At 43.3% G+C, this 13,785-nt stretch overlaps 1 protein-coding gene across 1 annotated transcript in view; it reads left to right on the top strand.

Annotated features, from left to right (window-relative positions):
• The window catches only part of RPS6KA2 (ribosomal protein S6 kinase A2), a 1,517,835-nt gene that overhangs the window by 1,288,702 nt on the left and 215,348 nt on the right, over positions 1-13,785 (top strand). The window contains exon 15 of the mRNA XM_069234488.1: positions 4,767-4,856. Coding sequence (XP_069090589.1) covers positions 4,767-4,856 — 90 coding nt within the window. The remainder of the gene's footprint in view (positions 1-4,766; positions 4,857-13,785) is intronic.

The raw sequence follows: 13,785 nt of genomic DNA, 5'->3' as shown, positions 1-13,785 counted from the left end.
TCAGCAGTTTCCCCCGCTTTGTGCCTGGCTTATATGTCCTTTTCTGTTTGTCCAAGTATGAAATTTTTATCTCCTGGTGCACTGCATTATGGTATTCTTTGCGCGAGACTGCAGTTCAGCAGGGGCATCAGGGAGGCAACATACTCATTTTCCAACTGCAGCAACCCTGTCTCCTAATCCGACAAGTGTCTAATCCTTCTTCTCTGGAGGAACCCAGGCCAAGGTTCTCCTCCTTTGCTCTGGGCTCAAGGGGTGGGGCACTGTGGGGGGTCAGCAGAGGAGGGGTGGGGCCACACACTCTCAAACACAGCCAGCCCAGCCCCAGTGCTCACTGTTAGAGTCTCAAGGGCAATCACCTCTGCCGCCACTCAGAGCACACCTTGACCTCACCAGGGTAGGGGCAGTATCAGTTCATACAAGCTTCAGCTTCCTCTGGCTTACTGGAAGTGGTCAGCCAGTCTCTCCTGATGTCCTCAGCAGTGCCAGGCCCTCCCAACAATCAGCCGCATTGCCACCACTGTACTATAGGCCCTCATGCTCACTGGTGAGTCCTCTCCCGATCTCAGTTCACAGCTCCCTCTACATGCTCCACAGAACAGGGGGGCACTCAGCGCCTGAGCCCCCGGGCCCACCGCTCATCATGTGGCTTTCCGCAGCTTCTGTGCCCCAGACTTCGCACGGACTGCCACTGTTACAGGGCGCTCCGGCAACCGTTTTGAGCCCGCAAGGCTCTGATGCAGACTCACCACCATAGGTCCCCGGAGGCTTGGGGACGATATCAATGCATCCCTGCCGGGTACACCACCACACCAAGGGTTCACACATTGCCCAACCAAGGAGTTCATCAGACAATTAAGGCAGGATTATCGACTTGGGGTTGTTCACCAGTAGGAGCACCACGTATTGCACCCTACTCCATAGCCTCTCAAGGCACACCCCTCTATTATGAATTATTATTCCACCTCCTTCCACCAACCACCACCATATCTCCAAGTACCTAGATACTATTTAAAAGAAAATCCCTATATGAACATATTATCTTATTTTCCCTATACAAGCACTAACAACTAACTTGTTGCTCAGTTTATTGTAACTGTCTTGCAAAAAAACATATATTTCCTTATGGCATTTGCCATATTTAGCAGATGCTAATCAAAAGCTAGCAGCAATGTGGCTTTAAGGATTAAACATTCGAAATTGCACGCTGATGATTATAAACACATGTGTGGCACAGATCCTTGAATATCTGAATGCACACACGAGTTGGGGTATTGTGTACTAAATTTGCTCCAACACAAATGTATTGAGCCTGTATTCCAGTATAATAGTGTTGTAATGTCTTTGCACTAGGCTTAATGAGGAGCTGAAGCACATTAGAAGAGATGGGTAGCATGCAAAACTGTGGGTATTGCTTGTAAGAGTGTTAAAATTGCTTTAAAGCCTCAGTGGGAAGTGTTTTGGTATCACACATGAGTGACAAGAGCAGTGTACATTTTCTTCAGTTGTAGGTATTGGTAGAGTTATACCTAAACTAAGATGCACTATTCCAAGAGAGAAAGGCTCAGCTCTATCTATTGGGGTAGGGGTATTTTTAGTCCCTGCTATAGTTAGCTTATTAGGAACAATAGCCCTCACTCACCATTAGGTGACATGCTTCATCATTGGGCAATGCTCCTCATCATGCTGACACTGCAATGCCTGACGGGCCCTGCTAGAGGGCTCTTTGTCAGAGATCTCTGCAGGAAAATTGCCAGTGGTGAGTGTATGTGTGAGGGCCTGGAAGAAACAAACGTTAATATTTGCTATAGGTGCCCAAGGAAACTATCTTCACTCTGACCTGACACCTATGCCAAGATTAAAAACAAAAGAAGGGAAAACCACAGAGTATAATGATCTAGTTCCCTATGAGATGGGTAAGTGTGTACCTAGTGGTCCAATTAAAGGTGTATATCTGGAGTGTTAGACTTTTCATCCTTGGTGTGGTCTCCCTTAACTTTTTGCCTCTGTTTCCCAGGTTGTTGATGTGTGCTGGACTCTGTTTTTGCTGTTTTTGTTACTCTGGGCACTTTACCACTGCTATCCAGTGCTAAAGTGTAAGTGTTCCTATACAAAATGTGTATGTAATTGGTTCATCCATGATTGGCATATTTGATTTACTGGTAAGTCCCTAGTACAGTGCACTAGAGGTGCCAAGGGCCTGTAAATCAAATGCTACTAATGGGCCTGCAGCACTGGTTGTGCCACCCACATTAGTAGCGCTGTAAACATGGCTCAGACCTGCCACTGCAGTGTCTGTGTGTGCAGTTTTAAACTGCCAATTCGACTTGGCAAGTGTACCCACTTGCCAGGCCTAAACCTTTCCTTTTCTTACATGTTAGACTCCCCTTAGGTAGGCCCTAGGTAGCTCCATGGGCAGGGTGCAGTGTATGTTTAAGGTAGGACATATACTAATGTGTTTTATATGTCCTAACAATGAAATACTGCTAAATTCGGTTTTCACTGTTGCAAGGCTTATCCCTCTCATAGGTTAACATGGGGGCTACCTTTAAATATGATTAAAGTGTAGATTCCCTTTGGGAGTGGATAGGCTTGGAGTTTGGGGTCTCTGAGCTCACAATTTAAAAATACATTTTTCAGTAAAGTTGATTTTGAGATTGTGTGTTTGAAAATGCCACTTTTAGAAAGTGAGAATTTTCTTGCTTAAACCATTCTGTGAGTCTGCCTGGTTGTGGATTCCCTGTCTGGGTTAGTTTGACAGTTGGGCTGTTTGCACCTCTCTCTAGAGAGTGACACAAAGGGAGCTGGGGTGTAGCCTTCATATCCTGATGAGCCACCTGTGCTAGAAGGGAGGGGAGGTGTGGTCACTCACACCTGAAAGGGCTGTGTCTGCCCTCACACAATGCATTCTCCAACCCCCTGGTGTGTGTCTGTTGCCTGGCCTGGGCAAGGCAGGATTTCACAAACAAGAGAGACTTTGCTTTGAAGTAAGCCTACTTTACAGAGCAAAATGGGTATAAGAAGGGCACCCATAACCACAGACTTTAGATCACTTCTGGAACCAAGAGGAACCTCTGCCTGGAGAAGAGCTGAAGAGCTGAAGAAGAAGAACTGCCCTGCCTGTGACTGTGCTTTGTGGAGCTATCCTGCAGTTGCTGCTTTTGCGTGTGCAAGAGGACAAAGACTGGACTTTGGGTCCCTTCCTTCTTCTGAGGAACTCTCCAAGGGCTTGAATTAGAGCTTTCCTCCTGTTGTTGAAGTCTCAGGGACAGCAAAGACTTCTCTCTGCCAGCACCTTGAGCCTCTGCTGAGGCTCCTACCCTGCCAAGTGGTACCCATCCAGTTCCTGGGACCCTGAAAGGAGAAACTGACAGAACAAGAGTAAGAAATCCACGCACAGACCGCCGTGTGGGGAAAAGATCAACGCAACTCCGAGATGCGGCTGAAAAATTGACACGCTGACAGCTTTGTGGCTGAAATCAACGCTCGCTTGCAGCGCGGCTGGAAGATAGACACACGCAGCTAGAGAAACGTCGTGCAGCTTCGCTGCCAGAGGCTGGTGAGATCGCAACCAATGCTGCGTAGTTTTCGAATCATCGTGCAGCAGGATTTCTGATGCAAACATGGCTGGGCATGTAAAAATGACGCAAGGCCTCCCTAGACCTGAGGGTGCTGTTCAGATTGACGCATCACTCTCCTGCTGAGAGAAGAAATGATGCACGCCGACCCGACCGAAGGAGAAACGACGCAAGGTCTCACTCGTGAATGATATTGACGCATCACAAGCCTCTTTTGATGCACACTCGCCCGTGCAGGGTTATTTTTGATGCGGCCAGGTACATTTCCACGTTAACAGTGTTAGTGTTGTGTTTAAAATCACATGAAGTCTCTTTTTGGTTTTAATTGATAACTTGACTTGTGTATAGTGGATTTTTGTCGTTTTGGTCTTGTTAGTTTAGATAAATATTCTCTATTTTTCTAAACCTGTGTTGTGTCATTTTGTAGTGTTTTCATTGAATTACTGTGTGTGCTGGTACAAATACTTTACACCTAGCACTGTGAAGTTAAGCCTACCTGCTCGTGCCAAGCTAACAAAGGGGTGAGTGGGGGTTAGCTGAGGGTGATTCTATTTTACCCTGACTAGAGTGAGGTCCTTGCTTGGACAGGGGGTAACCTGACTGCCAACCAAAGACCCAATTTCTAACATGGAGAAACTGTGTGTGGGTATTTCCTACACTACAGAATGAATGGTCAACATGTTTCTCGCCTTAAAAAGTCACAAGGATCTAGTAGCAATTCATCAGAACCTACTCTAACTCCTAACCCTCACTAAAAGAGTAAAATACTCCTTGCCACTTATAAAAGAGATTGCTGAAATATTACAGTAAAGCTGTGTGCTTCTGAATGCATGGACCCCCCCTCTTACATAAGTGTCTTGAGTGACTTCAGGGGATTACCGAGGAGAATTGCTGGTGACATCCTAAATAGAATCAGATTGGTGAGCACAAAGTGTGCTACTGCCATTTAAACCTTAGGTGTTACAGTGCCATTACAACTACTGATTGACTGCCAAGGGATCTGATCGCTGCTCGCATGCAGGACTCGCAAGGGTTCGAATGTGCCAGCTTCAGAGAGACCTGATGAGAAAAATCTGCTTCTTTCTTCCTTCCATTCGCTATAATGATTTATAAAGGTTATTGTAATGGTAGTTCACAACTCTTCTCCTGTCTGGCAAGCCAATTTACTTTCTTGTTCTTCTTTTGTTACAGATTATCGACCGGAGCAAAAGGGACCCATCGGAGGAAATTGAAATCCTGCTGCGGTATGGACAGCATCCGAACATCATCACCCTCAAGGATGTAAGCTGATTCTTAATATTTGTTGCCTGTCTTTATTGATGGGGCTATGTAGTTTATTTCAAGGTAACAGCATTGTTTTTACCCCTGTGTCAGTGCCTTCGAAAATCAGGTTATCTCTCTAAGTGGAGTCTTTTTGGACCAGCCCTGACTTTTTGACTATCTTTGTTGAAAGAGGAAAGATAGTGACTAGTTATAAAACGTATTTAGGAGAGAATAATCATGTTTTTGAATGCGATACAAGGTAATACAGAAACAATGCCATTATAACATATGAAATTTCAAATTGGCTTAATATGGAAAAGTCGAACACAAATACCTGTCCTTTATCTGACTCGTCTAGTTTCACCTGTACAGAGATAGAACATCATTTATGGCCAAATACTTCGAAGTTGTCCCAAATAAGGCAGGTATACTCATGAGATAGATCACTTTGAATGGCTATCTTGTACCAAGTTTCTGAAACAATTACATTAATTAAGTCCGACTCGCAAAAGCATTAATGAGGAAGGGAAGGAGTACTACAAGAAGATTTTGTACGTGCTCATACATGCCTTTGTGGATCGGCTTCGAAACGTCTAACTCGCTATTAATAAGTGCAAATAGGTCACATTCCTTTCTATTTGTAAAAATTATATACGATTAATGACTGAACACTCCAATTGTATTTCCATTTTTGATGTTTTGGGGTAGAATCCAAAGTTATATATGAACATCCAAAAATATTCTACTGCAGTCATCTTTTATGTACTCTTGCATCGTTTATTAATCTGCCCCAATGTCTCTTTCCTAATGCATTTCAGTGGCCACAAAATGCTTTTTGACTTGTTTGAGATGTTTCTGAAAATAAGTTTAGTTAACCAGAATGTCAGTTTTCAGTCTCCTAAAGAAGCTATGTTCACATGAGAGAAAAACGTTCAAAGCACAGAAATATGAAATACAGACACTCTGACGGGGCAAGGCAGAGGAAAGAGGGCACAATTATGAGTTGGCACTAAAACAGCCCATTACCCCACCGCAGGAGTTGCCCACACCACGGGCATCGGTATTTCTGGTAGGTTGGAAATACTCCGGATTTCATGGTTTTGGGAAATACCACGTAGGAATCTGAGTTTCCGTGCCAATACCAACCTGTTTTACAGGGGCCGCTCCTCCTCTAAGGTAGAGGAGCGTTGCGCCACTGCATTCAGCACAAGGAAGAATATAATGGTAATAACGCTATGTTGTTATCAATTTCTTTTTCCTGTGAGCCAGGTTGAGGGGCAGGGCTGGGCTGGAAGGGGCCAGAGAAGGGGTGGCGAAGGAGGGATATGTGCACCATAAGTGCGCATGTCTGTTTGGCCAGCTGTGTTGGGCCGGCCAAACAGACATTCACACTTTGTATTTCTCCAATCAACTGTATTGCACAACTGGGAGGAGAAAGTGCACAGGTCTTCACTGCCTGTGTGAGCACTGAAACAGGCAAAGGGAGAGGATGATGACAAAGGAGAGAAGAAGGCATCTCTCCAAGGAGCAGGTGTTTTTTTAAATTTATTATTATTATTTTTACAACCCCACCACCTACATTCAGTGGCAGCTGCCACTGCTGTTTTCCCTCATTTGCAGAATTTTCACACATACTCTTGCTGAAAAACTTCAGCACCATGTATTGCCCACAGAACTTGTATTTCAAATGAGGCTGGTAATTACTGTTTTTAAAAGCGATATCCGTCCCTTTTGGGATAAACGCTAATCTCTCCATTAGTGTTTGGCGTTGGAGGAATATTTTACCACCATAAACATATGCAAATTCAGCTTTTATGTAGACATTATATGTAAATAACGTAGTTAAACATTGTGTTTATGCTAGGCGCACTGTTTATGAGTTCTAACTCTTCCATGCTGTGCTTTTTGAGTGAAGATGCTCAAACCTGATGAAGCTTTACGCCTTCACTGTGTGGAATTTTCACTGATACCTGCTCACCACTTCTGTTTGCATCACCCTTCAAATAGATTGTTTTTGGTAGCACAACAAAGGGGGTTCTAGACGGAAGGGAAAAAAAGCATATCAGTCTCAAGAGTTATCACATGCTCCATTCTTGTTCAATCTGTTAAAAATGATGCATCTCGTTCCTTCTTTAATAAGATCATGCAATTATTCACCCGCTTTATTTTGGCCGTCGACAAGGCTCAAAACTGGATTAAAACAATTATATGGACCAGTAACAAAAACATCCATGGAGCAGATCGCTGGAACACATTTCCCGAGATTGACCAGTTTTTCAGCAGACTTATGTGCTCAACTATGTAAAGGCCAATCATGCCTGAGTCTTTTATCTCTAAAAAACTATGACATAAGACCACAGATGTGCTGGTTAACATTTAGCATTAAATTACTAAAGCATATAACATCCCTTCTCACCGTGATTATTGGCTTGCATGAAGTGCACGGATCAAATGGTATCCTGGAATTCTAAACAATTAGAAAATGAGAAAACTTTATGAGCAGCATAATAGATGATTTCAAGATAAGAAGATAAGTGACAAGATCAAAACAATTGTTATATCTTCTAATCCAACAATCAGTTCAACTTGGTTATCAATACTCATATAGTATATGTCACTATGCACCTGTCCTGAGAACAGTGCATTAGTGAAAGGCAGAATGTTAGAAGCCGCTCATCTGTAATTCACAGTGCAGGCGGTAACCTGGCCTCACTTCGGAAGGGTAGCTGAGATCCGCTTTAGACAGATGCAATGCTTAACTGCACCCACCTACAAGGGGATTTGATGTACCTGTGAACTCGTTTCACTTTTTCCATCTATTCAAGGAGTGTCTCCAATGGGTGGATTGGCACCCACGGACTGTGCACCATCTCAATGTGACACACAGTCAGCACACCTCCTGCTGGCTTCTTGGCCTCTGCGTCTGCATCTATAATATGGCAGAGGCTCAGTGGAAAAGTGTTCCCTCATTTGAATTGGGCAATGACCTCTGCAAATGTTGGAATGCTCCATTGAGGTCGTGCTGGCACACATTTAGCGCCAGTGTGAGCTGTCTTGCACAAGGGGCTGTGCAAAGATCTGAGGACTTTCCTGTACTATTGGGCTTGGGTGCATAAAAAGTGAGCACACCTGTCTGTTGCCCTCCCAGGGCTAATTTTATAATAAAAAGACCCCAAAGGGTTACTGTGAAAAAAGCATAATTTCCACAAGAAGCTGGCAGCAATGTCAGAGTATCTATTTGTTAAATTAAACCAAAATTTGCCTTATATTGCACTAGATGATAAATTCGTGGATCTGTGCAATATTTTATCATGTGGCAGCTAAACCTTTCACCAGAAAACCAATTGTTTCCTACAAATGGAACACATTTACAGTCACGTTGTGGAACGGTAATTATAGCCATAGGTTCTGTTAGCGCGTCGGTCCTTAATAAGTAAACTTACAAGGGGATGCGTATGGGTCGATGAACCTTTTGACTCGTTTAAGATGTTCTTACCATAGTTCCAGAACAGGAACAATAATCAATACACAATAATCAATAATCATTAGTCTATCATTAATCAATGGAGTCAGTAATTGTCATGCACCATGACTTTTCAGCCATGAATAATCACACCTTTAGTTAAGTTTAGTGAGTTTATTTCCTTTATATTAACAATGCTAAAGTCATGTAGATTGATCTAAATATCAAATGAAACACATATAAAAACAATACTGGTTGACCAAAGCGACGAAAGAAACGCAATCTAATCAAGGCTTGAATCACAACGGTACAGACCAATAGCAAAGTCAGCTACAATAGCGATATATGATACATAAAGTTCAGCAAGATAGTTCATCAAACATTTGTCCCTGCAATTTGTCAGTCTTCATATGAATGGCCTCAACTAACCCAGATTAGCATCAGCATGTGGGGCTTCATACAAAACAACTCAGAACAATTTTTAGAAAAACATCTAACTAAAAAAACTATTAAGACAGCGCAGTTGGTACCTAGAAAGAAAAGGCATTAAAATGAAATCCAGTCACATTGTCATGTCTACCTATCAACGGTATGGGTCAGCAAGCAGAATCAGTCTTCATCCTCAGGTCATCAGTCGATCAGCAGAACATCAGGCTCTCAATCAGAGAGTATGAGCCCAATGTCAGAATCTCAAATCTCTTTTTCTCTAATTATCGCAGTAATTCCCTAAAATCTCTCTCTAGTCTCATCATCTGGTCTGCAATCTTTTCCCTTTGTAACGTTGTTATATCAAATGCACCCAAACTATCCCCTAATTCCCTACTGGTCAATTAACCATACGTTATTACTCTACCGAATCAATTAATCAAATGTTATTACCCTACCCAATAATTTTCCTATACCAAATCTATGAATTCTAATATTTCTTTCTTCACACAACATTGGTTGGTCCGCTTTTCGATGTCCTCATCTTCCGGCTTGTCAGGTATAGAATTTGTTGCGTCTTCCTCTCCAGTCAGTGTCTTCATTGTTCACGTCCTGGGAAAGAACCTCTTGCACACATTACACATAGCTTATTACAATTTTAAGGACACTGTCTCCTGTTAGTTGGTTCTCATGGAAAGCTTCTGCTAAGCATTTTATTAAAACAATGAACATTTCACAGTTAGTTCACTCTGTCTGCATTTTCTATTTAATGCTAAGAAGACACTCGCTAAGTTAAGGCCTACAATTAATGAGCAAGAACATACTTCATAACCCTTAATATGACATATTATTACATTGATCTAATACATGTGCAATATTTCCTAAGTATTAATAATTATTTAGTTCATTTCGTGAACACTAGTGGCCATTCTTCAAGGTTACATTTTCAAACATGTGCATTATTTTTCCCTACGTTATTCATTTTCTACATAAGTCATTATTAAAAATACTTAAACACTCATTAATAATTTCTAATTAAGACATCTGCTTCAGCAATCCTTCCTCTAGTGACTAAATGTGGCATCACACTAATTCCAACCCACAAATGTATAATACTAGTTCTTCAAAATGTTGGCATCTCCTTGAATTTCCCTGGACATTCTTTCCCTTTTCTTTTCTTCCCTCCTCTGATTATTCATAGACCTGTTCAATTTAATTCTCTTGCATAATTTGCATAATCCCCATATTCCTAATAAACAACCCACACCAATTAATATCCCCTGTATTATTTTCAATAGTACCCCATTCCAAATGATACTAAGCCAATTTCTCACTGAAGGAAATCACTTACCAACCTTTTCCCAAACACCTGGTTCTTTTAATTCCTTCAAATCAATACTTTCATTAGTCAGATTAGTAAGTAAGTCTCTTATCTCTTTACTATTGTTAGGGATATAAGAGCAACAATGCCTAGAGTTAATCATTTTACAGACTCCGCCATCCTTCGTTAAAAGAATATCTAAAGCAAGATGATTTTGAAGAGTCATAGCTCTATCTGCAGCTAATTCAGTATCTATCAGGATAGCCCCTGAGAAATTTCTCAGCATGTTATCCACAATAGTAGACAATTTTTGAATCTTGATCGAATTCAGGATGACTCCCACTGAAGGAATCACCGCACCAAATATATCTCTCACTATCACAGAAGATTTCTCCCTCTTCTGTCTCTTATGATGTAATTCAGTCACTTTTGGAAACTTTTTCAAATCCTCCATCTGGTAAATCTTTGGTAAAACTATCCCCAAATAACATGTCCCATACCATCCTCTTGGAAGACGGTAATAAGCATTAAGTCCACAAATGTAATATATCCCTGGAATCGCAGGGTCTTGCCCATTCAACATAAATGTCCATTTACTCTGAAACAGAAACACATGCCTACATTCACTCGTACCCACAAATAAAGTGTCAGTGCGCAATTGCGGCCTATATATACAAAGCTTCCCTACATGAAATGCGTCTAAAGCTAATTTCCCTTGCGTCTTAATTGTAGTGTAAACATAATCATTCTTGTAAGTTCTCTTCTCTAAACCTTTTTCTAATTTCTCCTTCAGCGCCTTTCTCCTGTTATCAGTATGATCTAAGAAGCTCTTCTCCAAAGGTGTAAGCAAGCATGTCAGGTTATTTTTGTGCGCATAAACTGTGCCAAATGTTAAAGTATGTTTAAAGAGTCCTCTAACTAATACTATGTCATTATCCTTCGCTATTCTACTCAAATACCTAATGATAGGAACAAACAAGGACACAACATCGTGATTGGAGTAAAAATACTGAATATACTCCTGGTTATAAACTCTTGTTAGTAACAGACTGCAACTTATTCCGTAAATTAGTGGAAGACTATGATAGGTGACTCCTTCCTCACCTGATGAAGGAATCTGTGTACACACAAGACAATCCTTTGGATCCATCGTCTCAACTTACTCACTCATCAAGCGATAAAAAACATAAGAAGAAAGTTGTCTTTGCGCATTAGGATAATCATGCAAATACTTCTCATCTAACTTAAACCTCCCCACAACCGTTAGTGTAGTAGTCTCAAAAGCAAAAGTAGGGTTAGCTCCTTTCGCGTCAAGAACAGACATTTCCACAATCAATACTATAAACAATATTCCACACACAATTGCCAAACCAATGCTCATATTTTTACAGCGCCTAGCATCTCTAACCTGCTTATCTACATCAGCCATGATCTGTAAAGAATCAGAAAGCAGAAGTAACTTAGAAAAGTTGCAGCAAGAATCAAAAATAGATAGTTCTTTCAGCAGTTCTGTTTCACTTCCAGGAACACTTCTTCCTTGTCAAAATCAGTTAGCAGCTTTCTCAAATCAGGTTTCAAAAGTCAAAACAGGTTATCAAATGTCTTTTCCAGTTTGTTCAAAAGTCTCTTTCTCAAAATCTTTTTTCTTAGTTTATTTCAACAGTTCAGCTCCTTGATATTCTTCAGGTCACCTCAAAATATTGACTTGGAACTTCCCTATCAAAACAAAAAGACGTAGGTGGTCATTACAACCCTGGCGGTCGGTGTTAAAGCGGCGGTAAAAAATTTGGAATCACGACCGTGGCGGAAACCGCCAACAAAGACAGCCACTTTAATACTCCGACCGCCACGGCGGTACAAACAAACAGTGCGGCAGTCACCGCCAACAGACAGGCGGAAGACAATGTACCGCCCACAGTATTATGACAGGCCAATCCGTCACCTTTTCCAGGGCGGATTTACTGCGGATAAAAACACGGCGGAAACAGGAATTTCGAAGGGAAAACTCTCACCTCTACACACCCCATGAGGAACGAGGACACCATGGACCCGGAACTCCAAATCCTACCTGCGATAGTCTTCCTGCTCCTGTACCAGGAGCACGAACGCCGGCGGCGAAGACCACGGTGAGTACTGCACCCATGACATAGGGGAGGGGGGAGGGAAAAAACAGGGACACACACACCCAACAGCCCCTCCCTCACCCACTACAACACACACACTAATACATATCTATACATCATAGTTACACCCTCCAAACCCCCCGGAAGAATGCAAAGACCAAAGGAAATGATTGTGACCATTGTAATCTATTCAAATACAGTACTATAAAATATATATACACTATAAACAAATATATACACCAATAATACAAGTCCAGGTATTGCACCATTTATAGTCCGTGGACCACTGGCCCAAAATGCATGGGCGAGGCCCACACTCGATACCAGATCAAAACAGAGAGAACACTGCAGGGGCATCAGATAGAAATACAACAGGCACCTCAGGGGGAAGGGAAGGGGGGCATCTCAGCCGGATGAGTGCACGACCCCAGATCCACGAGGGGGCTCCATGCCCACTGTTCATTCCTGGGGAGGGCAAAGCCACAGTCTCTCAAGTCTCTACAGTGGGTGGTTTGCCCACTGTTCAATCCTGGGGAGTGCAAAGCCACAGTCTCTCAAGTCTCTACAGTGGGTGCTTTGCCCACTGTTCCATCCTGGGGAGTGAAAAGCCACAGTCTCTCAAGTCTCTACAGTGGGTGGGTTGCCCACTGTTCCATCCTGGGGAGTGCAAAGCCACAGTCTCTCAGGTCTCTACAGTGGGTGGTTTGCCCACTGTTCAATCCTGGGGAGTGCAGAGGGAGTGCAGAGCTACAGTCTCTCAAGTCTCTACAGTGGGTGCTTTGCCCACTGTTCCATCCTGGGCAGTGCAAAGCCACAATCTCTCAAGTCTCTACAGTGGGTGGGTTGCCCACTCTTCCATCCTGGGGAGTGCAAAGCCACAGTCTCTCAGGTCTCTACAGTGGGTGGTTTGCCCACTGTTCAATCTTGGGGAATGCAAAGCCACAGTCTCTCAAGTCTCTACAGTGGGTGCTTTGCCCACTGTTTCATCCTAGGGAGTGCAAAGCCACAGACTCTCACGTCTCTACAGTGGGTGCTTTGCCCACTGTTCCATCCTGGGGAGTGCAAAGCCACAGTCTCTAAAGTTGATAACAGTCTCCACTGGTTCTGGAGGGGGACTGGTGCCCAGAGTGCTTCATCCTGTTAAGGACAGAGGTAGTGGATGCATGTCTCCACTGGTTCTTGAGGGGGACTGGTGCCCAGAGTGCTTCATCCTGTGAAGGACAGAGGTAGTGGATGGATGTCTCCACTGGTTCTGGAGGGGGACTGGTGCTCAGAGTGCATCACTCACCCCATGACGGTCCCAGTTGCGTCAGTGCCCCTGCCGCTCATGGGCTAGCGGTGCTTGATTTGACGGTGCCCTGTTCAGTGACGCTTGAGTTGGCGGTGCCCTGTTCAGCGGTGCTTGAGTTGGCAGTGCCCTGTTCAGCAGTGCTTGAGTTAGCGGCGCCCTGTTCAGCGGTGTTTGATTTGGCGGTGCCCTGTTCAGCGGTGCTTGAGTTGGCGGTCCTTCATGGCCCAGCGGGGCTTGTGCTGGCGGTTCTTCATGGCCCAGCGGGGCTTGTGCTGGCGGTCCTTCATGGCCCAGCGGTGCTTGAGTTGGCAGTCCTTCATGGC

The sequence above is a fragment of the Pleurodeles waltl genome, chromosome 5 (assembly GCF_031143425.1).
Source record: "Pleurodeles waltl isolate 20211129_DDA chromosome 5, aPleWal1.hap1.20221129, whole genome shotgun sequence".
NCBI lineage: Eukaryota > Metazoa > Chordata > Amphibia > Caudata > Salamandridae > Pleurodeles > Pleurodeles waltl.
Note: the sequence above shows the minus strand (reverse complement) of the source record. Positions and strands in the feature narration are given on the sequence as shown.